Genomic DNA, 27,237 nt, shown 5'->3' with positions numbered 1-27,237 from the left:
CCCATCTGTGTACTTGACCAAGAGATGATACAGTGTGGAACTGCTGCTACTATTACTAAACTTCAGAGTTACCCCAGCTTGATCCCATGGACTGAACGGTCATTCACTGCTGAAGAATTTCAAGGTGATTAATATAATTAATGAAGCTTAAACAATGGTATTTTTACTACCTAGGTGATATCTAGATTGGATGTGTAATTTTGCTGACCAATCAAGACCAGTAACTTAAGACCAAGGTGAATAAAATACAACCAACTGGTACTCATCCTAGATAATCCTATCTGCAGTGATACTGCACAGTTTCTTCCGATGGTGAAGGGATGCAAGTAGCATATTTAGCTCCTCTCACCTTTTTTCTCTAAAGGTTGGGAAAAAAGCATGAAATGCTTATTGTGATTCATTTTTGCACAAAGTAAGATGTGACCAATTTCAGACATTAACAGAGTAGGTAAGAGAAAAGCAATGGACTGTCACAGAACCTTGACAACCTCCTACTGCTGCAGTGGCAGCACTCTTTTCGTCCTTTCTATCCCTAGTCCATCTATCCTCTCTCTTTCATCCCAAACACAGTGTTTACTTCTCATATATTCTTCTTTACTATGTCCTAACCATTTAATAAATTAAGAGAAGTTACAGTAGATGAAGGATGGAAACAAGTGAATCTGAATTTTTCAGAATTCATTCTTCCAGTTTAGAAAGACTTTAGCTGAAAAACAATAGTTCTGTAGCAAACCCTAAAGTTATGGTGTCCTACAAAGTCAGCACTTGATCAATTTCAGTTGCAGATGTTATGGTATGTCACATCACGACCTTCCCCTCCTCAGTCTCTATTAACACTGGCTATCAAGTTGACAGCAATATACCATTAAGGCAGCCATTAAGTACAGTTTATGTCACTGTTCAACAACTGATCCCTATCGCTCACGTAGTGACTTTCTCAGCCATTACAGTAATTCTGACCATAAACTGAAGGAAGGATCTAGAGACATTAATCACATTGCACACACAACTGTCTGCACAGTGACTACAGAATTATACCAGGAGCAACAAGCTATTCCCTGATAAGCAAGCTTCAAGCATTCCCCTGCAAAACATTATTTTTCTGAACTAAAAGCCAAAAGCACACCTTGTTCTGTCTTCTATTCTACTGTGCTAGTTTGAAGCTAGCTAGAACATTTTGGTGAGAAGAACTAGATTACAGGCTGTGGTGACGTCTACTTTGCTCACAGGCTTGCTGAGATGTATAGGAATGAGGAATAAAAACATTAGATAATCACTCTCACTGAGGCTGCTGGCTGAGCTGCATCTCTCTAACCTCACCCTTCATTTTGGGCTAATCCACTTTGCTTCCTAAACCTCTGGCCAAACCTCCATTCTTCTTGGGACCAGGGTAAGGTTGAGAGGGGTAGGGAGAAGGTGAAGGGGTGGTTGAAAGCCCCTCCTGGGGACTCAGGTTTCTGGGAGGGCTGTTGTGTTTCTGTATTACCTTTTACCTGGTATATTTCTGTCTATAACTGTATCTACTGTAAATATCTGCTTGTATATTGTGCTAGCTGTAAATATAAGCTTCATTCAATTTCCAGAGCTGCCTGAGTCTAGTCTGGGTGATTTCTAAAGTGTGGGGGGGGGCAGAGAACACCCAAACCATCACATCTACCAACTACCATTATTTGCTCCATTTAATGAACAAACTCTAAAGCTTATATATGAGGCAAATATATCTCCACATAAATTAAATGGAGTCTTCAATACCATCCTTTTCACAGCAACATGGTTTCACCTCTATTTTGAGACAAACGTAAGTTACAGGTATTTAACTGACATTTATATGATCTTCCAAATACCCTGTGAGATACTTAACAACATTTTAGTATTAAAAAGTAAAAAAGCCCAACAAAATTAACCAAAAATTCCCACAACAAAAATCTCAACTCGCCTGACACACGATCAAGAACCTCTGCTAGAGTTGTTGAGACAGGCAAATGAAGAGTACGAAATTTGTGTCCAGCTCCATACATTGGATGTTGAATTACATGACTAGTAGCATTAATTCTGCCTTTGTACAGCTGAAAGGAAAAAGACAACATTTAAAATAAAACATTAAAAAAAAAGGCAACAACATGACTTCAGAATTAAGTTAAAATACTAAGTTCTTATAAATTCACCTCTGCAAAATAAGTATTTTTGTGTGCTAACAAATGGCATATCCTTCAACATTACAGGTAGAGAGTAAAAATGCATCCAATTAGGATTAGGATTTATACTCAAAAAGAATTTGCTTTGAAAGCCCAGAGTACTTGGAGCATCTGAAACAGCCTATCATATTTGTTTTTAAACAACACAACTATTTTAAACAGCTGAATATAAGAAAAACAGAGATTCTGATATTTGCAAGTACATGAAACTGAGAATGAAGAAATGCTGAAAGAACCAGAACCTGTATCTGTACTTGCTGCTTACATTTAAGGATACTATTAAAGAGTCTTCCATGACATAAATTTCAGTTGGCAAGTCTTTCAGAAGCAGTGTCTTACAACAGAGCCCTAAATTTTCTTTTACAATACTGTTACAATTTACCAACACCTTCCTTTTAAAAATTCCACACTGTGTCCAACAAGAAAAGCTGCCACCTGACATTTTGAAGTTGAATACAGGCAGATTTATTTGCTTTAAGGCTAAATTTATTCCATGTTCACCATATGGCTATCAAAAAATTCTTACTGGACATGGAGACTGAAGAAACAAAGTCACTTTCTCATCCTCTAGCATGAGCTGCAAAAAAAGCCTCCTAATAAATCCTGAAATATTTCCAGAGGTTGGGAGATTCCCACGCTGAGGAGAGGACTGGAACAATTCACAGAGAACCTGGGAATGCAAAATGAGAGCAGATTCAGAATATTTCTGTATTTGGGTCTCTAAAGAACAGTTCTACAGACTCATAAGAGGTAATACCCAAGATCTACCTTCCAGGTATCAAACCACATCAGAAATGAGCACCGCTGAAGGAAACAGCAGCACATAAGGGTATTTTTAATAAAAAAAAAGTTCAAAACACAAATCACAGCATTAAAAATCATTGTAAACACAGAAACTACTCCAGACAAAAGAAAGATAAAGAACTTTAAAAAGATAAAGAGCTTTAAAATTCCTAAAGCAAAATCTTTCCAGTGCATAATGTGGTACTACTACCATCCATTAACAGAAAACTGTACTGGGTTTTTTTGTTTAAGTCTAGCTGTTCCTGGGGCATCTCTATTCTTACAGTGAAAAAGCTTTTTTTAAAGTATACCTTTATTCAGGTAGGTCTGCAAGGTCAATTGGTGTGATGAAAATAGCTAAATTTGCATTTGAATGCTGAATGCAAAATGTATTCTGCAACAGCTTCTATTTCACCAGTCACAGGTTGTGCAGGGCACATTGTTGCACAAGTGAATTTACCAGGACATCTGCTTTAGTTACTAATAGGAAAACTGTGTATGAAGCTTGACTTTCAAATTCCATTTTAGAAGAATTCAGAGCCATCCAGTCAAAAACAGTACTTTATTCCTCTAAACCAAGATAGGACTGGACAGCCATGACAAAACAGTTTTATACTTTTCAAAGTCAGACCAAAAAAGCTCAAGTTACATTGAAGAAAGCCAAGAAAAGATTTTGTTACCTGGCTGTAGGTATTAATATGGAAATCAAGACCATTTTTTAACCCTCTTACCTGTGCCATAAGTCTCTGGTTATTAGGATGGCAAGAGATGCACTGCAAGAAGAAGGCGACTGTTGCATTTTCAATTGCTGTCCGCTGCTGCGTGGTCAAGCCTGTTGTTACAGTTGAAGAAAGCAAGCTGGATCTTGCACTGGTCTGTTGTGTTGTCACATTGTGTCCTCCAGAAGTAGCACCAGAATGGCACAACAGAAATAAAAGAGCTGTCCACAATGGATTTACTTCAGAGCCACCCAACCAATCCTTCATCATGTGGCTGTTACCAACTTCTGTCAAAAACCTGAGAACAGGAGCAACCAGGTCTGCAGTAATAGGCATTTTGTTAAAGTGCTGTGGGACATGATGCCTCCTGAGCCTGTCGTGGGTGATATCCATTGATTGTGCAGTGCAGTCAGAGCTTGAAGTATGGTTAAAGCAAAAACTAGCAAGACTTCTCACGAGCAGTGAAGGCAAACCTGAGTCCAGTAATTGCTTGATAGCTTCAGGAGACTGAGATGAAGCAGCAAGAGTAGCCAGGTGAGACTCCGTTAGTGCAAGAGGGGCTTGGGCATTTTTAGAGTCATCTGTTAAGGATGAACTAAGGTCCTGCTTTTTGCTGTCATCAGTCATGGACAGTCTGTGCTGACACTGAATTGGAGGAGGGGTGATACCCATCCACCCCATGAGTAAAGAAAAATAATTTGGGTGGATGTGGCACATTGAACAAAGCAAACTATCAACAGCCTTCTTCAACACCATGTTGCAGGGAAGAGACATGGACCAGTTAAACAACGACCTGTAGAGGACAGAAAGTCATGTCAACACATAGTTTATCACTCATACTCCCTTTTCTTTGTTGGCTCATGAAACATCTTTCCACACCTATGATTAGCTGCTGTAAAACATGCAGCGCTGAGCTTGGAAACCTCTTTGGATCATAGGAACAGCAGGACATTGATGACCCAAAAGGCTTTCCTCCACTACATATCTAAACCTCTTTCATTGTACCACATTTAAAACAGATAACCCAACTTCTCTGGCATGTTGCACATGAAAGACAGGATTTCAGTCTTCTGGTAGTTATCACAATCTATGCACTTTTGAGCCAAGTGCAAACTCTTTGTGATTTCAACTCTCCAGGCTGAAGCTACAAAGATCACATGTCCATATATGCAGACACTCCTTTGAGGTTCTCTTAATTGTTTGCATGAATTTGAAGTATTTTAACATGTTTAACAAAAAAAAAAACAAAACACATTTGCTGTGTAAGAATTCTATCTGAAGATGTTGCAAAAACAAAGAAAGTAGAAACAATCCTGGTTGAATGGTGTTACTCTTGCTACCCTTATTCAAACTGAACTTGGGACACAAGTTAACAAGAGATCTCTGTCTCAGAGATACCAAAATCTGACCTACCTCTGAGCTCACTTCTGTCCAAATGCTATCTGCTTCAATGTTAATTCAAGGTATATTAACACAGGAGCTAACTTAGATGCCATTATTCCATTAAATTCAATTAAAACACTGGAATAATTTCTTCATACAGACTTGTTCAAAGTGTTCTTTGTAAAAAAAAGGTTTCTGAACTGCAATGCCAACACCTTGACACTGTACAGAAATATTATTTCAACCTCTACGTATAAAGGTGAACACAAACTTTGTGTCACTTCCATGTTAGGTTTTTCAGTAAGTTTGAATGCATCACCCTTCCATGTTAAGTTAAGTTTGAATGCATCACCCTTCCATGTTAAGTTAAGTTTGAATGCATCACCCTTCCATGTTAAGTTAAGTTTGAATGCATCACCCTTCCCTGTCAGGTTTTTCAGTAAGTTTGAATGCATCACTCTTCCCTGTTAGGTGTTTAAGTAAGTTTGAATGCATCACCCTTCCCTGTTAGGTTTTTGAGTTTGAATGTATCACCACATATCACATTCCATTTTCCAGATAAGGATTGTTTTTCCCCTCTTCTGGATGGAAGTGCTCTAAGTCAATCAGTGACCAAACAACCCATAACTTTGGGAAGATAGTGTCAGATTCCTGACGTCCATGTATAATAAAAGTACACTTACATTTGTCTCCAACTACCTATTCATACAACCTTTCTGCCAAAGTTTTCTGGGTAAGTTCAGGGTCTACGAAAAATAAGATTCTACTCCAACTATATATTAAAAACTAACTAAGTAATAAATGAGTATCCATTGGCCAAAGTGGAAAACAGGAGTGATGGAAGAATACATGCAAGAAAAAAGTGAAATATCACATGAATGAGAAAATAGGAGTCACAGTTAGATCTATGAAAGTGTTTTAAAAGTTAAAACATGAAAGAGGATGAAGAATACACATTGGATGTTATTTTTATTATAATTATTTACCCACCTAAGTCTGACCACAATTCTTGTATAGCTATTAATAAAGTGTTCTATAATTTGGTCCAGGTTCTGGCCGACATGAATTACAGATTTCTTTGACAGGAGACAAAGGAGCAGGGCTATACTGCAAAATGCACACTCAAACTAACTACAATAGTACTATGAGTATTTCTTCATTTCAGCCTGTTATTAAAACAACATACTTTCCTCCACAGAATCACAGAATCAAACAGGGTGGAAGAGACCTCCATGATTATCCAGCCCAACCTAGCACCCAGCCCTAGCCAATCAACCAGACCATGGCACTGAGTGCCTCATCCAGGCTTTTCTTCAACACCTCCAGGGATGGTGACTCCACCACCTCCCTGGGCAGCCCATTCCAATGCCAATCACTCTCTCTGCCAACAACTTCCTCCTAACATCCAGCCCAGACTTCCCCCAGTACTACTTGAGACTGTGTCCCCTTGTTCTGTTGCTGATTGCCTGGGAGAAGAGACCAACCCCCACCTGGCTACAGCCTCCCTTCAGGTAGTTGTAGACAGCAATAAGGTCACCCCTGAGCTTCCTCTTCTGCAGGCTGCACATCCCCAGCTCCCTCAATCTCTCCTCACAGGGCTGTGCTCCGGGCCCTCACCAGATTCATTGCCCTCCTCTGGACATGTTCCAGTACCTCAACATCTCTCTTGAAGTGAGGAGCCCAGAACTGGACACAGGTATCCAAAAGACAGTTCTTAATTTTTAAACATTAAAAGGTACTGCTGGAAAGCCTGACCTGCATTTAAAAATCCTTAATTTTCTTCTGAAAATGAACAAGTTTATATGATGTTATCACCTAGGTATCTTTGGGGAAGGCCTGATTTGTAGTCATGTATCTAAAGACCATCATGTTCCACATATACAAGAGCTCCACATGATTGCACCCATAACAGTAACTTGTACATTTCCCAGTGTCTGCACATTTGATTGTGCTTCAAGAAGACAGCATGCTTGTATAAAAACATGAATATTTCCTAAGGGCACCAAAAAAATTACATACTATCAAAGTCCTTTCATTAACTGGAATTACATTCTACAGGGTAAATGAAAGACAAGGGAATTTAACAACTACATTTCTATAACACACATGAAATAAGACTCTGCAGCTTCTCTTTTTGTTTTCTTTGAACAGCAGAGGTGGTTAAGCAACATAAATTAAGAATGTTAGCTCATATTTTCCACCTGGAATGATAAAAACTATACATTTGCTATTTAGGGTGAACTTTTCCTTTAGAATCCAGCAAACTCATAGGTCAAGATTTGCTTAAGTTTTTGTGCTGTTTTTCTTTCCAGTCACACAGGATAGAACAAAACAATCAACACCAAAAAACCTATTCCCTCCCTCCCCTTGGTCTTAGCTATCAGTTACAGATATTGGATACCACCAATATTAACAATTAAGTTTATAACATATAGATACTACTGAAATATTTTATAACATACTACTGAAGATTATTTTAATAGGTACTGTGAAGATTACTGTGAACACTCCATTTCAGCAACAGCAGCCAAGAATCATACATTAATAAACCCCCCAAACTAAACCATACACGGGTTTACCTTTCATGTATGTACAAAGACATACATGGATATGCTCTTTTGGTTTGGATTTTTAAGCACAATCATAGCTGGAATGTGTGAAGTGCAGTTTCATGTTTAGAGCTAAAAAACTACCTGTTTAGGTATCTAAGTATTCACTCCATCAATTAGCTTCTGAGATGATGATTTCATAATGAGCACACTTCAAGCACATCATTTCAGTGACCAAAGTAATTCAGGTGTAGAAATTAAGTGGTGCAAAAGTGCTTTACTTACTCGAAGAGCTCTCTGTCCAGCAAGGCTGGTAAGTCATATTCAACAAGCAATTCGTAACTATGCCACAGAATTGCTGCTACACAATGCAAGTGAGAAGGAGATGGCATCAAAAGACCATATTCTCGTGTGGAACTACTTGGACAGATGTAGCTGGCCCGGCCGCTTTTTTTCATAGCTGCAACTCTTGCGGAATCGCTGACCCATTTCAGCAATGCTTGAATCCTGCAATGCAAGATGGTGTAGTACATTATGAAAGGTCAAAGAAACACTCAAAACCAAATTAGCTTGCTGTCTTTTTAGAATCTGATTTATAGCTTTATCTCTTTCTTTGAAGTGAAGCTTGAGAGTGAGCTCAAATTGTTTTTTCAAGACTTAGGTCCATACCAGGGAAAAAATTAATTAAAGGCAGTTCTCCTGGACAGACAAATGTAAGCTTTATTTCTACAGATGAAGAAAACCTAGCAGGTACCTGAGTTCTGGGTATTTCAGAGAAAAACGTGTTGAACAAAAGAGGTTTTATCATCGAATCAGGCAGGTTGGAAGAGACCTCCAAGATCAGCCAGTCCAACCTAGCACCCAGCCCTAGCCACTCAACCAGACCATGGCACTAAGTGCCTCATCCAGGCTTTGCTTGAACACCTCCAGGGACAGTGACTCCACCACCTCCCTGGGCAGCCCATTCCAATGCCAATCACTCTCTCTGCCAACAACTTCTTCCCAACATCCAGCCTAGACCTCCCCTAGTACTACATGAGACTGTGTCCCCTTGTTCTGTTGCTGGTTGCCTGGGAGAAGAGACCAACCCCCACCTGGCTACAGCCTCCCTTCAGGTAGTTGTAGACAGCAATGAGGTCCCCCCTGAGCCTCCTCTTCTCCAGGCTGCACACCCCCAGCTCCCTCAATCTCTCCTCATAGGGTTTGTGTTCCAGGCCCCTCACCAGCTTTGTTGCCCTTCTCTGGACACCCTCCAGCACCTCAAGATCTCTCCTGAATTTAGGAGCCCAGAACTGGACAAATATTATATCATATTAATAAGAGCAGAAAAATAAGGACAACATTCTCTACAAAGGTTTCAGCAAGCTAGGAGGGGAATCTGGAAAGCTTCTTCAGATTCCTGCACTTTCTCGTAACAACCATGCTCCAAAATATTGTACTTGTGCAGCAATATCAAGCCACAGTTTCACAGACTTTTTGTATATGCTTCCACATGACAATCTAAATAGCATTACCTATCTTTTGTTCCAGGGTCTTGAGTTGTTCCAAGCTGATAAAGAATGTCTATTGTGGAGTCAGAAGAGAGACCATTTAATCTTCCAAACAGTAAAGGGCTATTCAGATCTTGCCGCATTAAAAAAACAAAGGAAGAAAAGAACAAAACAAACAAAGGGAAGGGGAAATAACAGAAGTACTTACATATGTATTTTTTTAAAGTACTAATGAAATTATTACAGAATTCCAGGATTAAGACTGAACACAGTTTTGCCTTTAACATAAGGATGCAATTCTTATACACACAATTATCTCAACACTGTGCATTCTGAAAGCTCAATGTTAAGTTCAGACTTTTTTATCTAAAGGAGAAACCATTACAACTTTCACCAGATACAGGACTTAGAGTTTTAAATTGTAGGATTTTCTTCAATACTCCAAAAAGACAATATTAATTCCAACAGAGATGTCAAAATTCATGCTTCAGAGAAGCAAACATTTATTTCTAAAGGGAAGCTTGTGTTTTCATCAATAGGAAATCTTCAGCTTTAATCCCCAGATTATTTCCTATTCATTTTCTCCTTACTGTGTTCATCTCCTGCCCTGCAGGACACTGCACCCCCATTTAACTGCATTCCAGCCAACAACATTAGGTGATGCTGAACAATAACTCATGGCAGAGCAAGTCATGGAAGCCCTTGCAAAAAGAGCTGTTTCTGTTAACGTAAGCAATCTCAAATGAGGAAAAATAGGAATCCAGTTTTCTTTCATTTTAAAGCCACAATGCAGCAAAGGAATGTGGTATGGAATCATACACACAAAGTCCCCAGTGCATTAACAGAAGAGCTATGGCAAAATTTAGTTGTGGGAAAACAGATTTGCATACATATCTTTAGCTGTAACTGTTTTCAACGCTTAGTACCATTTAGAATATGCAATGTCCTACAGACTAGCACTGCCCAAATAATTTAATTTCTTAGTCCTACTTATAAAGGCTCTTTACTTTGAAACATCTTGACATAGTATCTAGCTGTAGCAAGATTCACTTACAACATACTGTATGTGCTACTCAGGTCTTCAAAAAGTTGACCTCATTATCTACCTATTTTACACCAAAAAGCACAAACCAAACCAAAGTTGGTTATGCCACCTCACTGTCCTAGAACTGTGCACATACCAAGATGGTGATACTCAAAAGCATAACAAAGCAGAATGGCAAGTTCCAGCAACTCAAAATCAGAAAGTAAGACACGAACACAATACATTTGTACTTGTACAAGCAATGTTTCTAACCAGTGGCTGAAAAGAAAAACACTGCTCTCACCTGCAGGATCACTTCCAGATGCTGAGCAGTTTCTCAGAAGAATGTCAATCAATTTTAGGCCAATTCTGGTGGACTGGAGCCCAATTTTTACAAGTACAGCCTCAATATTTGGAGAATGCATACCACAGTAAGGTGACATGAGTAAAGCAGCACAAGTTTGCAATAGATTAGCAGTGGGTGCCGCGGCACTAGCCATCATTCCTTCCAAATCACTAATGTGAGTGAGGCAATGGTGTAATAACCTTAACCATCCAATACTGAAAAGGAAAAAGAAATATTAATATACCATTTGCTTACTATTTCTTTTTTCCATCTATAACTTTATCACCTGTGTTAGATGTCACAGAACCAGTACTGCAGAAAGCTTCTGTGACATACAAGACATCACCTGACATAAACAAATTAAAATGACACAATTTTAGACCACAAATTGGTTTATGGAAGGCAGAGTTTGTGAGTAGAAAGAGTTAACACCCACTAAGTGTTATTACTAACATTTCTCAAGACTTGATTCACATGTGTTTCTTCCAATAGTCAATTCATTGTGTGGGGAAGGTAGGGTAAAGGATGTGGGGGTTTGGGTCTTCTTTTGTTCTTGTTGAGGGAGATGGTGGGGGGGTGTTTGGTTTGGTTTTGTTTGTTGGAGTGTTGTTTTATTTCATTAATAGGACCTGGCCAAAACACAGATGTGAAACACAGGACAGCACACTGCCTCACTTAAATAGGAATAAATCAAAGAGTACTTAAGATCAAATTCTGCAGCAGTTTGTTGACATTACACCTGCACATCTTCCCTGACATTACAAACTTTTAGGCCACTGCACATTTGTGTATGCTGGACTACAGAGTGACCTTCCAGGGAATCTAATTCAAAAAAGACTCAGAAGAAGTGCAGAAATTAAAAACATGTTAGCCACTGCATTTCCCTCATATCATAGAATCAACCAGGTTGGAAGAGACCTCCAAGATCAGCCAGTCCAACCTAGCACCCAGCCCTAGCCAGTCAACTACACCATGGCACTAAGTGCCTCACCCAGGCTTCTCTTGAACACCTCCAGGGATGGTGACTCCACCACCTCCCTGGGCAGCCCATTCCAATGCCAATCACTCTCTCTGCCAACAACTTCCTCCTAACATCCAGCCTAGACTTCCCCCAGCACAACCTGAGACTGTGTCCCCTTGTTCTGTTGCTGGTTGCTTGGGAGAAGGGACCAACCCCTACCTGGCTACAGCCTCCCTTCAGGTAGTTGTAGACAGCAATGAGGTCACCCCTGAGCCTCCTCTTAACAAGACTGTTCAGTATTCTGTTCCATACTAAATCTTGAAAAGTAAATCATAACTGAATCAATTTGGAGGCACATTAACAAGACTTTGTTTACAAATGCCCTTTTCAGTGACAAGATCTAAACTAAAAGTTTATCTCGCTTGTACAGCTAACTCAAAAACCAGGCCAACTTACATTCAGATCTTAAATGAAGGTTGTAACTTTTTCAGGAATAACTGACTCACAAATATATGTAATTTTAGAAAAGAGTAAATGGTTTGGTAATTTTTATTGATTATATCTCACATTACTACCTTTATTGAGATGCTTAAAAACCTGAAGTTGAAAGTCACAATAAAGCACTTCAAGATATGAAGAATGAACACTTATCTTCTTCCTTTACATACTGATTATTTGTGTGACTTGAAGTTAACCTTTTCTGAAGTACAAATACAACAATAGTGTAATTTGGTGATGAAAATTTGCATGACTTATTCAAGATCAAAGACTAATTCCAGTTATACAGATTTTATCAATTATACACTGGACAATACTCCTGTCCTCTAAATTTCTTTGCTCTTGCAAAGTTTCTCCCAACTAAAGAAGAAAAGGTTTACAAAAAAAAAATCTCATGCTCTCTTTTCAAATCTATAAACATCAATGTTCAAACATAAGATATGTTAATGACTTTTTACAGTTTAGTAAGCTCAACTGTAAATGTAGGAACACTCTAAAATTCACCCATTTAAGTAAAATTCCAAGTTGGACTTAACATTCTTGAAAAATAAAAGCTTAAGGTTAAAAAAATAGAGTAAGATGCCACCTAACCAAATCAAACCTTCTGAAAGGATATCTTGTAGATCAGTCATAACAACATTCAGTTCCTCTTTCTCAAATGTTTGCCAACAGCAGTATGACTTCCACAAAACCTCTCATTGTCCCAGTTCTATTCCTGCTCCATTACTCATGTAACTGTTGACTTCAGCAGGGATAAGAAGCATGTTGCTACTTTAGTTCGTTCTGACAAATGTCTACTCATTAAAGAGTGCAACTCTGAATGCTTTCCTCTGCTTTGTATTCTTCCACCATTCCCTAAACGTTTTCTTTAACACACACAGAACAAGCACCTACTGAAAAAGTGAAAAATCCTGTTTAGATTTGTCTTCATCGAAACCAAACCAACCAAACCAAACCCCCACAACTTTCCTAAGCCATCTGAAATCAGATTTTGTAAATCTCAATGTTCAAGTGCAAAAATAGGGACTTGCAAATACAGTTTGCTACTGAAAGATCTGACTCAAGAGTGGAAAGCATCATTAAAAAGACCCCAAACTGTGAAGTGGCACAAACATGCTTCTGTCCTTCAATACTTGAAGCTTACCTTGTTTTAGAAACCTGATCCTCAGAGGGAAGGAATGGATTATTGACAGTTGCAGATGAGGTGCTTCCAAAGGCTGTGAGGCCTAACAGTTTGATCTGAGAGAGGCCCAGTGTGCTGGCATCTCGAGGACGATGCAGACGAAGGCAGACAGCTGAGGCAACTTCAGCTTTTACCAGCTGGATTTTTATATAGGTGAGACCACTTGTAATAACAGGAGTGGACAAAGGCAGCATATTCACACCATCTGCGCTCACTTCAACAGATACTGACGAAGGGCAAGCTGCAGAGTAAGACAGGAAAGTTCAACAGCGTTTAAAAAGCTGAACTGGGTTGAATTTTAGGTCTTAAACATGTATTCCTGTTAAAGACACAGAAAAGGATGACTGACAGTGATCTTCAAGAAACACTACTACAGAACGGCAGCTGGAGAATTTGACCTGCTAGAGGGTACGTGTTAAAATGCTTAAGAATGTTGATACATAGTTTATGCATATAAAGTTCATTTCAAAGACTGCAGATGAAATCCTGTCAGTGTAAATGACACCATGTTGCCCCAACAGAGCCACAATGCTAAGAGCTGCAAATCTCATGCTGTATTTCAACTACCACATAAAACCTTTTTTTGCCCGAGGATCCCTTCACCAATATCATATTCTCACTACAGAAAGTTCTGAGGAGAGGCTTTTTGGCATGTTTAACACTAATGCCTCAATACCTATCATGGAATCAGTCAGGGGTGGAAGGACCACTAGGATCATCTAGTTCTGCCATGGGCAGGGACACCTCCCTTGACCTGCTGGCCACACTTCTCTTGATGCAGTTCAGGATCTGGCTGGCTTTCTGGGCTGCAAGAGCACACTGACAGCTCACATTGAGCTTCTCATCCACAATTCACTCTCCTCAGGGCTGTTCTCAAGCCAGTCACTGCCCAGACTATATTGGTGCTTGGGACTGCCTCGACCCAGATGCAGGACCTTGCTCTTGGTCTTGCTGATCTTCATGTTTCACCAGTTTGGAAATCAGGATGTTGTGCAGGACAGTGTCAAAGGCTTATCATAGAATCAATCTGCTTGGATTGTGCAGTCCAAACCTCGACCCAGCACTGAAGGGTCAACACTATACCAGGTCCACACACCGCTGGAACCTCCCCAGGGGCAGTGACATGTACCAAGCTAACAAGCATTGCGACTTACTGTATAGGCATCTCTCAAACAATCTGTAAGCATTCCTCTGATCACACTCTTTGTATCACTTCTAAATCCTACCCTTCAAGGTTTTTTAATCAGCATCAATGTCAGTGAATCTACTTACTTGCTAGAGAGGCCAGGTGAGGCTGGATGTGGATCTCCTTGAGCAGCACAGCAGCAGGAAGGTGAATCGTGAGGTCACACCAAGCTTCTTCAGGCAAAAATATGTATGACCACGCAGCAGACCGAGCTCGTCTGTGGGGAGGAGTTGCCTGCAACAGCACCTCAGCAGGCTGGGCAGTGGGACTGCTTGAGGTGATTGAACCTTCAAAACCAGCACCATTAACATTGATTATTAATGTTTATTAATAAAACCCAGATGAGCTTACAACCTGCAATGTGGAAACTACTTTTTCTTTCTCTCTCACCTGTTTTGGTTTATAGGCAATATTCCACATGTGAGAATGACAACTGCTGAGATACTTTTATGCTGTTTTACTTAGGAGGTTTACACATCCACATGCATGTACTTGAAAACTGGCAGCAAGTGTCCTCTGGCAAAACTACCAAACTTTGTATCAGGAGTTCATTACAAAAACAAGCTAAAAAGGTCCAAGTTGAACAGGAGTCACCGTCCCTGGAGCTGTTCAAGGCAAGGTTGGACGTGGCACTTGGTGCCATGGTCTAGCTTGAGCTCCGTGGTAAAGGGTTGGACTTGATGATCTATGAGGTCTCTTCCAACCCTGATGATACTGTGATACTGTATGCTTACAACTTGAACTCAGTTAATTCATACTTAATCATAGAATCAACCAGGTTGGAAGAGACCTCCAAGATCAGCCAGGCCAACCTAGCACCCAGACCTAGCCACTCAACCAGACCATGGCACTAAGTGCCTCATCCAGGCTTTCCTTCAACACCTCCAGGAATGGTGACTCCACCACCTCCCTGGGCAACCCATTCCAATGGCAAGCCACTCTCTGGGAAGAACTTCCTCCTAACATCCAGCCTATACTTCCCCTGGCACTACTTGAGACTGTGTCCCCTAGTTCTATTGCTGGTTGCCTGGGAGAAGAGACCAACCCCCACCTGGCTACAACCTCCCTTCAGGTTCTGAAGGATTAAATGTTACAATGATAAAAGACTTTATAACCAAAGTCTGCAAACCTGTGATCATAGCAGTCGCTTATTTTCCTATTCTTGAGTTAATGAAATAGAAAGATCTAGTTTATGTGTTCTCTAGCAAATAGTATGGCACGAGACCAGATTTGTGCTGCTCCAACTACAGGTACTTGGTGTGTTTAGCTTTAATCTGGTCCCATGTCTGAATGCCTAGTACCAGCTGGAAGTGAACTCCTGGACACATTTCAATAGATTTTCATTCCAAACAAATAAATTTCAGTTAGTGTCTCAGAGAACACTACATGATGAGAATAAGAGTGCAGGAAGTGAGGACAATGAAAAGGTTAATTTCAAAAGCATGTTGCTGACTGGAAGTATTAAGTGAAGAACATCAAGAACTGCAACACTTTGCAAGCTGGGTTGTAAGATATCAAGATGCAGGTAACAACTATCATATATGCATAGGAGTCTTTCATCAAGTACTAACAGTTGCTGGATTCTTAAATTTGTCTTTTTGCAATTTGTGAAGAGTAAGGAAGATTTCTGACAGCTCCCTGTTCTGCCCATAAATCACTACTATCTAAATAAATATTTTCATTGTTTTTGACACTTCTATAGTTGAGTGACAGGACTGAGGTTTCTAGAAATTTAAAATATAACCCTTTCTTTCTCCCTTCTTTGACAGTGAGACACACTTTATGAACTCATGAGCCACACTAGGCTAGTGGGCACACACAGCAAATCTTACAACACTTAGTTGTGAAAAGAAACCTTTGTAAGATACCATAATACAGATATTTCCATCTTAGAACACATGCTTTGTAGTTAAACAGCCATTGCACTGATGCCAAAACATCCCTACAGTTCTAACAGATGCTCATGAAGGTAACACTGGCATGGTTAGGTGCAGGTGTGAGCAGCAGCAGCAGCAGCAAGAACAGCCCTATGTTCCAGTTTCTCCTCTGACCCAGCTTGGGCTCATTCTGTGCCATTCAGCTTTGCTGTGTTTCTGTAACAAGCCCATTAAACCTGATGTGCCACAAGTGAATTCAGTCAGTCTTAGTGTGGTGGTGGGCTGCAACTGGGTATCCCTGGCCTAGGGAAGAAGGAAGGAGCCCACTCTGACACATGACTAAACCAGACACTGATTGCTTTTCCTTCTTTCCCCTAGCCGCACAAGGTCTTGTTTCCTGTGGAGGACTTGCTAACCTTCTCCACATCCTGAAACACCATCAATCCCTCTGGCTAAGAGATTTAGTAATATTGAAAGGTTTGACACAATACCTTCTCTGTTAAAAATGTAAATATTCAAATGACCAGTGGATATATTAATACAAAAGCAGGAAATATTACTTACCCAACGGTGCAAAGTTATGAATTCCTTCTGCATTATCAGGCTCAGAAGCAAGCACTCTAGCTTTCAAACTGCTATCTGTTGCTTTGGTAGGACCACAATCCAGAAATTTCATAATAGTTGAAACCATACTTCTTGCTGTGTTAACAATAGCTCTTGTGCTTGTTACCATGTTGTTACAAATAAGCTGGACACCACCTGTGTACAGTGAGGTGGGGGAAACAACACTGTTCAGAAGCATGCAGTAGACTCTAAGCAAGCAAAGACTTATTTAGTAAACTAGTTCCTTCAAATATGTACCTGTATTTCTTCTTTGTGGCAAAAAATACTCTACAATAAACCTGTTACTACTTGTTGCAGCTAAAGAAAAGTCATTCTCACCCATATCATGGAAAGCCTTCAGTGCCTCGCTTGTATCCAACACCCGCAAAATGAACCAGAGCAGTGGCTCAGATAACTGGCAAGTGGCAAGAGAACCCTAGAAGAAAAACAGTTAAGAAATACACACTTTTATAGAACATGCTGATTGTGCTGCTTTGAGGCTAATTGGAATATTTTAATGAGAGAAATTAGACCATTGGTTGTAAAAAAGAAACTAATGATGAAGTCTGTATAATCAATTGGTTTGCTGAGAACAACAAAAAGCCAAAGTGGAAACACTTTGTCCCTTTTGGCTCTGCAATGCTGCTCTTATTTGCTTCTCCTTCATTCAGCTCTAATCTCTCCACTAACAAACAAAAAATTTAAGCTTTGCTGGTTGTTTTTGTTTGCCTGTCTGGGAAAGCAGAGGGAGAAAGAGGGGGTAGCTTTGAGCCCCTCCTGGGCAGTTTCCCTTGTCTGTGAAAGAGTTTGGATTTCTGTATTATTTCTGATTTGTATATAATTGTAAATACTTGTAAATGTATTTTGTGTATATACTTGTCAGCTTTGCTTTGCTGTAAATATTGCTCCATCTTACTTCCAAACCCTCTGAGCTAGTCTGGTACATTTCAACAGTGTAGGGGGTGAAGTTCCTAACCCACCACACCAATTTTACCCTCCCTTCTTAATAAGCAAAAATCAGAGAGAGGAAACATCCCCATCGATGACTTCCTTGATACAGATTAGTACCATTCTCTTTCACATGGCCCAGTTCTTACACAAAGGAAGTCTTTCTGATGAGCAAAAGATCTAATTGCTCAGCTAAGCAGCTGAAGGGAAATTATCTTAAGCATTTAATATGCCCATTAATATGAACACAACAAATGTGTTTCCCATCTGTGCATAACATTCCACCCATCTTTAAGCCTTTAGCTGGGCACATTTAAGGGAGCACCAAAATGTCCTTACTGAAACTCTCTCCTCTCCACTCCATGAACAGAAGGAGGCCTCCTAACTTCAGCACTGAGGGTGGATAACTGCTAACCTTGCTTTCATATGGCACTAGCTCAGTTTTCTGAGCTTATTATGGGTTACACAATTAGCCTACAACTCCCTTGATGCACAGCAGACCTAAGGGAACTTACCTGTCTTCCCATGTACCCACAGGCCATGTATGTAAGAATTGGCTGAAGCATCACTTGCACTGTTGTTGCTTTTTTACTAAGCGTTGTAAGGATAGTGAACAAACCATCTCCAACTGATATTGCATCTAAGCCACCATGAAAATTTTCATGTTTAGTGAGGTGTAAGCCACTTGCACCTTAGTGAGAACACAAACAGTTCAAAGGTCAGAAAGAGACATCAAACAAATCATGACAGCACTTAACAGAAATAGCTTTTGAGCTTTTTTAAGTGCTCACATGGATTTTACAAACTATCAATGGGTCAGTTTTCAGGAGCATATAAATTACAGTTAGTGATCCCAAATATGCACTATCTTATTGACAGTATAAATAGGAAGACCTGACCTTGGAAGTCAAGCAATTTAAATTCTATTTTTGTTAAGATAATAAAAATGAGTCCTATCAACGAAGGAAACAGAGTAAGAGGTACAAGGACTGGAATCACGGGATGTCAGGGGTTGGAATAGGCCTCCAGAGACCATCAAGTCCAAACTCCCTCACCAAAGCAGGACCATAGAATCTAGCTCAGGTCACACAGGAACACATCCAAACAGATCTTGAAAGTCTCTAGAGGAAGAGACTCCACAACCTCTCTGGGGAACCTGTCTCAGAGCTCTGTGACCCTTACAGTAAAGTTCTTTGTCCTGTTGAGGTGGAACTTCCTGTGTTGCAGTTTACATCCATTGCTCCTTATCCTATCACAGGGGACAAGTGAGAAGGGGCTGTCTCTTTCTTCTTGACACTCAGTCCTCATAAACACTGACAAGATCCCCTCTAAGTCTTCTCCTCAACAGACCAAAAAGTCCTGGGTGCCTCAGCCACCCCTCAGAGGGCATGTGTTCCAACTCCTTGATCATCTTCACAGACCTCCACTGGACTTTTTCAAGTAAATCCCTGTCCTTCCTGAACTGGGAAGAGGAATTCTGCAGCCAAAAAGCCCCATATATTGAACCATATAAATTTGTATCTGAAATACCTCTTCCAGAATACCCCTCTCAGTGTTAGAACTCCCCTCCTCAGTGTTACAGCTCAGGATTTATTCCTGAGGATTTAGTGAATATCAAGATTGATTACACATTGCTGCCAGTGAGGATAGAAAAGCAGGAGAACATCCTTCCCAGGGAAGAGACTACCTCTAAATACAACTGTCTTACAAAGAACAGGATAGCATATGAGCTTTTAGAAGTGAGGTTTTCGATTTGTGGGGGCAATTGATGGAATAATTCCATTTTATTTAGAGATTCTGCAGCTATACTAACAAATATTACTAAAAATTCATGTGTTCAAGTGATCTTTGGCACATGCATTAGAGAAACTTTGGCAAGAGAACTGACAACTGTAATACTTCAAGCTATCAAGAAAGAAAATACTGATAAGCACTGGATGCATGGAGACAGTGAACATAAAGTCTTAAAACAGTCTCTGAAAAGTTAAATGTTATGTTAAAAAAAAGTTAAATGTTATGTTAAAAAAAAGTTAAATGGAATGAAGAGTGAAGGCACGATAGGAGTGGAACACTGTTACTGTACAATTTGGTCTGTCAAGGACAAAGCATAAAATCCTAATGAAATGGACAAAATGGTTACAAAACTAAAAGACTCAGCAAAAATGTTTTAACTTCATGTGACAAGTGAATTACTCAAGGCCATCCTAGTTCCTGACCAGCTGGCTTGCCAGGTGCAGTAAATTAATGTTATTAGCATAAATTCTGTCACCAGAGCCACTGCTTATCAGTGTTTGTGTTTCTTGGGTAGCTAGCTTGTTGCAGTAGCTATTACATGTTTACTATTATGTGCTGACAATGGATTTTTGGATCATGCAGTCTTGGATAAATGTCTTTTTTATTTTGTTCATAGAGTGTTTGTGAAGAGATCTTTACTACAGTTTTTCATGAAGGAACTAAGCCCACAAATAGCTGTGTTACATCTTCCCAAAGTACACATACAAATTAGTTCCAATAACCTATACTAAATGTCCTTGGAAGGAACAAACCACTGCAGAGATCTGCTGTCTCAGTAACCTGAATTCAACAAAAACCAGTTTGAAACAACACTACCATTCCAAATTGCCTTTAAAAAAAACACCCACAAACAAAACAAACAAAAAACCCTAACAGACACCAAAATCCCCAAAACACTTCTTTGCCCTCAGAACAAGTGCTTAACAGACATTCATGGTTTAGAAAGACATCCAGGTTGAGAAGAAGGATCTTTGAAATTTCACTCCAAAGAAACATGTACTCAGAACAAACCATCACTTCCAGAACAAACTACTTTCAGTGTTCACAGTGCATCTGACAATGATTAACGAGAGCAAAGGAGGAGACATCCTGGAATTAATTTCAGGAAGGTTCCAACACCACAATTCAGACTAGGCAAATCTTACCTGCTGTTTGATTTGACTACTGTGCATTAGTATACTTTTTTCTCAATTGTTTTTATGGCAAAATTAATCAATGGTCTAACATTCATGTGCTCTCAAAGAGTACACCCTTTTCTGGTAATAACACTGGTTAATAGCTTCCCATTCTCTTAAAAAAACAAAGTAGTGCAGCAAGGCTATAGACCACTATTGTGCCTGAAATGGAGTGCAAGTTCTCTGCATATCCTCCTGCAAAGCACTTTTCCAGCTCTGTGCACATAGAAGCATTCATGGTACTTCAGCCAGCATCTAATTTACACTAACTCCATGCTACCCTCACAGCTCACAAGCACATTACATTCAAATTCCTGGGAAAAATGCACCTGAAGTACATGTCTGACAAAGACCAACTTTGCCATTCAAAGTATTTTTAGCCTCATTTGCTCACAGCAGGAAGATTCCACCCATAAGTGGAACTCCCATAACATGATGTTAATGAGATTCCTGGTAAAAGACTGGAATAGAAAAGTTGATGTATTCTGTGCAAAGGCCATAGCTGTAATTTGTCCTTCTCAGAAACTATTAAAAAAAAGGAAAATAATGCAATGCATAAAAAAAGAATTGAGGCAGTGTGTCTACAGTACAAACTAAAGAGTAATGCTAATGAATCCATGCAATAGGTAAAGAATGAAGCACAAGAAATACCATTTAAATATAAGGAAGCTTTTCCAGTTCAAGAATGATTGAAGATTGTCACAGAGGTGAATTAAACCCACAAATTGATAAGGTACTGAACAACCTGCTCTTTGACACAGGGTTTGAGCTAAGTGTTCTCTAGAGGCCCCTTTCAACACTGACCATTCTGAGATGCAGCAAATTCAAATGCCAAAAAAATAATGCCTGTTTGCTTTAATTACTGCCCCTCATTTCATGTATAGCTAATCTTTCTGCTTCTTACCTCCCTTGCTGATCCTCCAAACTCACCTTACACATAAGGCAAACTCTGGGATAAGGTTGAGGGATGGAAGGGTGGCTGGGACCCCCTCCTGGGGATGCATTTCAGGGAGGGGTGTTGTGTTCTGTATTACTTTTAACTTGTATATTTCTATATGTAGCTGTAAATATCTGCTTGTGTATTGTGCTAAGCTGTGAATATAAAGCTTCATTCCTTCACTTCCAGCACTCTGAGTCTAGTCTGAGTGATTTCAGAAAGTGGGGGGAGGGGGTAACTCCCAAACCATCACAGCATCACAGATACACTAATATCTACTGGCAACAGAAATATGTACCAACTTAGCTATTAACCATGGGGCAAAGGCCAGGTTTTTGATAACTGCTGTACTGTAGAAATTCAAATAGTTATGAACTGGAACCACAGGCAATTTGTAAAGCATGAGATCACCCCAAACAATCTTTCATTTCATTTACAAAATACTTACCAATAATCATTGCCATAGCACTGCTGTTACACTGGCCAAGCGCAGACAAAATCTGGCTCATAATTTGTTGGTTGGCTAACACCAAGTCTGCCACATAAGCAGTGGATCCTTGAGTATTAGGGTTGCTTCCATTGCCGTCTTTTCCTCCTGACACTTTCTCTTCATCGGATACGCTATCTGTGGTACTGCTTGCTACTGGAACGCGGGCACTATACTCTCGGTTACTAGATAGAGGCAGCTGAACTAAAATGTTGACCAGCTTTAACAAATCAAACATAAGCTGATCCCTTGTCATTTCTCCACAAACTGCTTTGGCATCACCTGGACGGATAATGTTGGCAAAAAGCCCTCCAAAACATGCTCGAGCACCCACGGAGCTGTCTGAGCCGCTGCGAGACATGACTTTGTCTGAACAGGTAATGTAGTGATGCACGAGGAAGGTTATGGACTCAATTACTGCAGAAATAGTGCTAACTGACACAACTTCAAAATTCTGTTCCAGGGTAAACTCCAGGAGTTTCACTTGGGCATCCAAGGGTCCCTGGCCCGTCTGGAAAGAACCCCTGCAAGAAGAAAATAGAATCATAGAATCAACCAGGTTGGAAGAGACCTCCAAGATCAGCCAGTCCAACCTAGCACCCAGCCCTAGCCACTCAACCAGACCATGGCACTAAGTGCCTCATCCAGTCTGTTCTTGAACACCTCCAGGCACGGTGACTCCACCACCTCCCTGGGCAGCCCATTCCAATGCCAATCACTCTCTCTGCCAACAACTTCCTCCTAACACCCAGCCGGTACTTCCCCCAGCACAACTTGAGACTGTGTCCCCTTGTTCTATTGCTGGTGTCCTGGGAGAAGAGGCCACTGCCCACCTGGCTACAATGTCCCTTCAGGTAGTTGTAGACAGCAATGAGGTCCCCCCTAAGCCTCCTCTTCTCCAGGCTAAACAAGCCCAGCTCCCTCAGCCTCTCCTCATAGGGTTTGTGTTCACAGCCCGGGAAGATTCAAGTCTCAACGTCCAACAAGACAAGAGTTCCCTGCAAGCGTTTGGGCGTTGCCTGGACTGTGGCTAGCCCTGGCAAGGGCAATAACAATAATAATTGGTGAGTAAATGCTTAAATGCCTCTTTCTAATTCTCCATTGCCTTCTGCCATAAAGCAGAAAGAGCTACTGGGCAAGCAGCATATTGATAATCTTCTCTTCCAGTTCCATTGATGCTTAAATATTTTGCTGGTTATTACTAGATCTAGATCATAGAATCATAGAATCAACCAGGTTGGAAGAGACCTCCAAGATCAGCCAGTCCAACCTATCACCCAGCCCTAACCAATCAACTAGACCATGGCACTAAGTGCCTCATCCAGTCTTTGCTTGAAGACCCCCAGGGACGGTGCCTCCACCACCTCCCTGGGCAGCCCATTCCAATGGCAAATCACTCTCTCTGTGAAGAACTTCTTCCTAATATCCAGCCTAGACCTACCCTGGATATTACCCACAGAATGTTTCCATGACCGTGTAAGAACCAAACCATTATTAAAATCAGTGGTCGGGGGTGGTGAGAGTTCTGAGTATCAAAATTAATAAAGAGTATTAATTATGGAAAAATATCATCTCCCATTAATGAATTCCCTCTGCAACATCTCACAATCAGCTTTATGCTTTGAGCAGATATAGTATACTTCAATAATTAGGTTTTAGGAACAGCCATCTAAACTCTTTTCTGGAGTTTTGCTTCCACTTAATGACATTTCAGTCCCACCTTTGGTTTGCCTCAAAAAATCCAACACATTTCAAAAACTTGTCCTTTCAGTGGTGGCATGAGCTTATTTCAAATAAATTGTAGCATGCAGACATACACTACAAAATCCACTGTGAATTCATTTATTATATTTCTTGTATAAGTGACTGATCATCAATGTAACCTGGTAAACACCACCTGCCAAATTTACATGCAAACAGCTCTTAGAGAAGGCTGAAACTGTTTCCTGTATGATTAAAGAACAGATAACACCAAAGTGCCACCTACTGGGAAACCAGAACCTGAGGAAGCTTATCCATAATTACATGAAGCCTCTGTCTGGGGATTAGCAGAACATCATTCCTAGACATAAATGATAATTCCTAGTGCACAATTATTGCATCTACAGTGTACTGCTGGATACACAATAGTCTTGTACCCATTGATCTAGCTCTGAAGATCTGTAAAAGACAAGCCATAAGCTCTTATCTCTTACCCTGCCAACAGCCACTTCTCCTCTACACTAGTTGGGAGGCATCAATAGACCCCAGAAGGACAGTGGGGCAGAGGTGGGGGAGGGGGGTGGTGGGAGTGAGAAGATGAAATAAAAGGCAAAGCAATAAATGTACATATTGCATAAATAGGACCATGGACTCTCATATTTCATCCTGCCATAATATAAAACCCATCTATACTATTTTCACAATCTATGAATTATTTCTAGAGCCTGTTCTCAATTGAAGCCTAGGAGTACTTTTTAATCTTTTTAACAGTATGCTCATCAACAGCACCCTTATTTTAGGCTCCTTTAAAAAGTACTCTAGACAAATTAATCCAAGTCACTCTTTAGAGTTTCCGCTCACTGTCCTGTTGGGAACTGGCTGAAAAAGAGGGGGCATGAGCCCCTAGAAGCTTGTACAACCAAGCCTTGGATGTGAGGTCTGAGCATTGGAACTGCAGTAAACCACAGCACTGTGTGTGTGAGGAAGCTCAGAGGAATTTGTCCTTGAGCCTTCTGATAAACAGCTTCTGTGAGACAGTGTGCAGAGTAGGAGGGAAATAGGAGGAATATGCAAATTCTAATATCTAGGTGCACTAAATGCTCTTGCAGTAAATGCAAGTAGGGAAGATCATGCCTATTCAAATATTTAGATGCACCAAATGCCTGTGAACAGTACCACATTGCATGCTGTGTGTGCTCACTTTTCTCACCCTAACTGAAAAGCATGTGCTTTGTAACTTGAAGCCTGATGCTCTCAATAAAGTGTGCATTGCTTGGATAGCATAGCTCATATTGAGCTGTCTCCTTGCTTTCCCATGCCCTTCCGCACTGTCCCTCACATGGTGATGGCTGTGTGCAAATTTGAGTTGTGCTCTTCCACATGCCAGAAGCAGTCTGTATCCTGCTGGTAGTGCTAAAGCAACCCTAAGATCCTCATCCACATAGAAGTTGATAGTGTTATAAGATGAGACATACATATTTTAGTTGTGATTTGTGCTAAAGCAACCCTAAGATCCTCATCCACATATAAGCTGACAGCGTTATAAGACGAGACATACATATTTTAGTTGTGATTTCCACTCACACAGATTTTTAAAGACAAAGAGGGCAGGAAAGAATAATCAAACCCAAAAGTTAACATTTACCTTTCTGTTGAAAGTATATGTATTAGTTTCAATAAAAATTCACTGAACATCTGAGGACAAGTTGAAGAAAGGTGCACTTGTAATCGAGTAAGAAATTCTTGCATAGCTTGTGTCGCTGTTGGCCCAACCTAAAGGGAAAAGTGGTTTAGTATCATAGAAAATGAAATGTCTTGAAGAACACTGAGTAATATTTAACAAAAACATTTTCTAAGACCAAAAAAATTCATGTAGCTTGCCATACAAAAAAATGTACAGGGTTTTCACAGGAGAACTACTCCATATCCAGTCATATTATGTATACTAACCATCAGTAAAAAAAACCAAGTGATTCAGTTGTCTAAGTGCCATCTTTCAACTTGAGACTTAAACTTTTGGCAATGCAAACTTCACATACAATACACTTCTCTGCTCATCTGAATGTTTTTTCCACAAACTTCTTATTTAAGTGTTTCAAATTAATAATACTGCTTAAATTCTGGGAAAAAATGTGTACTTTCTTGAAAATTTTATGGAAGAAAAATACAGTCATTACTCTTAAGATCAGGGGACTGGAACACATGCCTTATGAGGAGAGGCTGAGGGACCTGGGGCTTTTTAGTCTGGAGAGCAGACAGCTGAGTGGGGACCTAATAAATGTTTATAAATATCTGAGAGCTGGGTGTTAGGAGCTGGGGGTCAGGCTCTTACTTGCTTGCTGTGATAGGACAAGGAGCAATGAATGTAAGCTGCAGCACAGGAGGTTCCAACTCAACACAAGAGGAACTTCTTTACTGTAAGGGTCACAGAGCACTGAACAGGCTCCTTAGGAAGGCTGTGGAGTCTCCTCCTCTGGAGATGTTCAAGGCCTATCTGGATGCGTTCTCTGTGACCTGAGACAGATTGTATGGTCCTGCTCTGGCAGGGAGATTGGACTCATTCTCTCTGGGTCCCTTTCAACCCCTAACATCCTGTGATCACCAACATGAATTTCCCTGTTTGCTATCAGTACCAAGTGACTAACCAAAACAACAAAGAAACAAGCTAAGGACATTGTACATTATGAACAACATGCAAAGTTTATCAGCTGAAATCCTATTACAAAGAGCTCTTCTTTTATATTAATCATTAAGTACCTGTGGACTGTGTTGATTTGTTCCATGAGGATTAGTGCCAGAAAGAAATTTCACTAACACATGAATGAGGTTTGGATCTGACACCAACAACTGGGCAGTACTTTCCTGAGCTCCAATGGCACCACTTAGACCAGCTTAAAAATAAAGACATAAAAATCAAATCTGTAATCATAAGCACTAAGTATAAATGAAAGACTTATACTGCATATCCCTTATGCTTATTTCCCAATGTGTAAATGTTCTCAGCAAAATCATCTACTAAGAGCTGCTTTTTCAGGACTACAATTGTAAGTTTTCCATTAAGCACAGATATAACCCTGAAACTATTCCACTAGTGTTCCAAGCTTGATAAGGAAGTAACCCTGAAAGAAGAGCTTCATTTTATAGAAGAAATATATAGACACATTTTGATTTCTTTCTCTTTGCTACTCTCTGCTGTCAGAGAGAGACTAAGTGTTTTATTATCTTGTAACCAATTAAGATATTTTTGTTTCTGGCACATTTTGAGACTGCTCATCATTAACTAAAATTATAAGGAGCTGAACAGATAAGAAATCTGAGGATTGGAATTAGAATGAAAATGGAACTAAAATTTAATGATCAAACAAATGAGCTCATTAAATGTGAAGTCTTATCCATTC

The 27,237-nt window shown here is 40.1% G+C and overlaps 1 protein-coding gene across 4 annotated transcripts in view; it reads right to left on the bottom strand.

The window, feature by feature from the left end:
• The window catches only part of BIRC6 (baculoviral IAP repeat containing 6), a 158,438-nt gene that overhangs the window by 55,588 nt on the left and 75,613 nt on the right, over positions 1-27,237 (bottom strand). For 3 of the 4 annotated variants that reach the window (XM_064158738.1, XM_064158741.1, XM_064158739.1), the window contains 14 exons: positions 26,597-26,730; positions 25,485-25,612; positions 22,100-22,662; positions 18,261-18,436; positions 17,137-17,233; positions 16,759-16,953; positions 14,404-14,604; positions 13,093-13,372; positions 10,448-10,704; positions 9,144-9,252; positions 7,915-8,136; positions 3,710-4,490; positions 2,722-2,865; positions 1,937-2,066 (listed from right to left, as the gene is read on the bottom strand). In XM_064158738.1, the coding sequence (XP_064014808.1) occupies positions 1,937-2,066; positions 2,722-2,865; positions 3,710-4,490; positions 7,915-8,136; positions 9,144-9,252; positions 10,448-10,704; positions 13,093-13,372; positions 14,404-14,604; positions 16,759-16,953; positions 17,137-17,233; positions 18,261-18,436; positions 22,100-22,662; positions 25,485-25,612; positions 26,597-26,730 (3,417 nt within the window). The remainder of the gene's footprint in view (positions 1-1,936; positions 2,067-2,721; positions 2,866-3,709; positions 4,491-7,914; positions 8,137-9,143; positions 9,253-10,447; positions 10,705-13,092; positions 13,373-14,403; positions 14,605-16,758; positions 16,954-17,136; positions 17,234-18,260; positions 18,437-22,099; positions 22,663-25,484; positions 25,613-26,596; positions 26,731-27,237) is intronic. The other variant, XM_064158740.1, reaches the window with a different exon arrangement.

This window comes from Pogoniulus pusillus, chromosome 18, assembly GCF_015220805.1.
Source record: "Pogoniulus pusillus isolate bPogPus1 chromosome 18, bPogPus1.pri, whole genome shotgun sequence".
Lineage (NCBI taxonomy): Eukaryota > Metazoa > Chordata > Aves > Piciformes > Lybiidae > Pogoniulus > Pogoniulus pusillus.
This window is presented reverse-complemented; position numbering and strand designations above follow the sequence as displayed.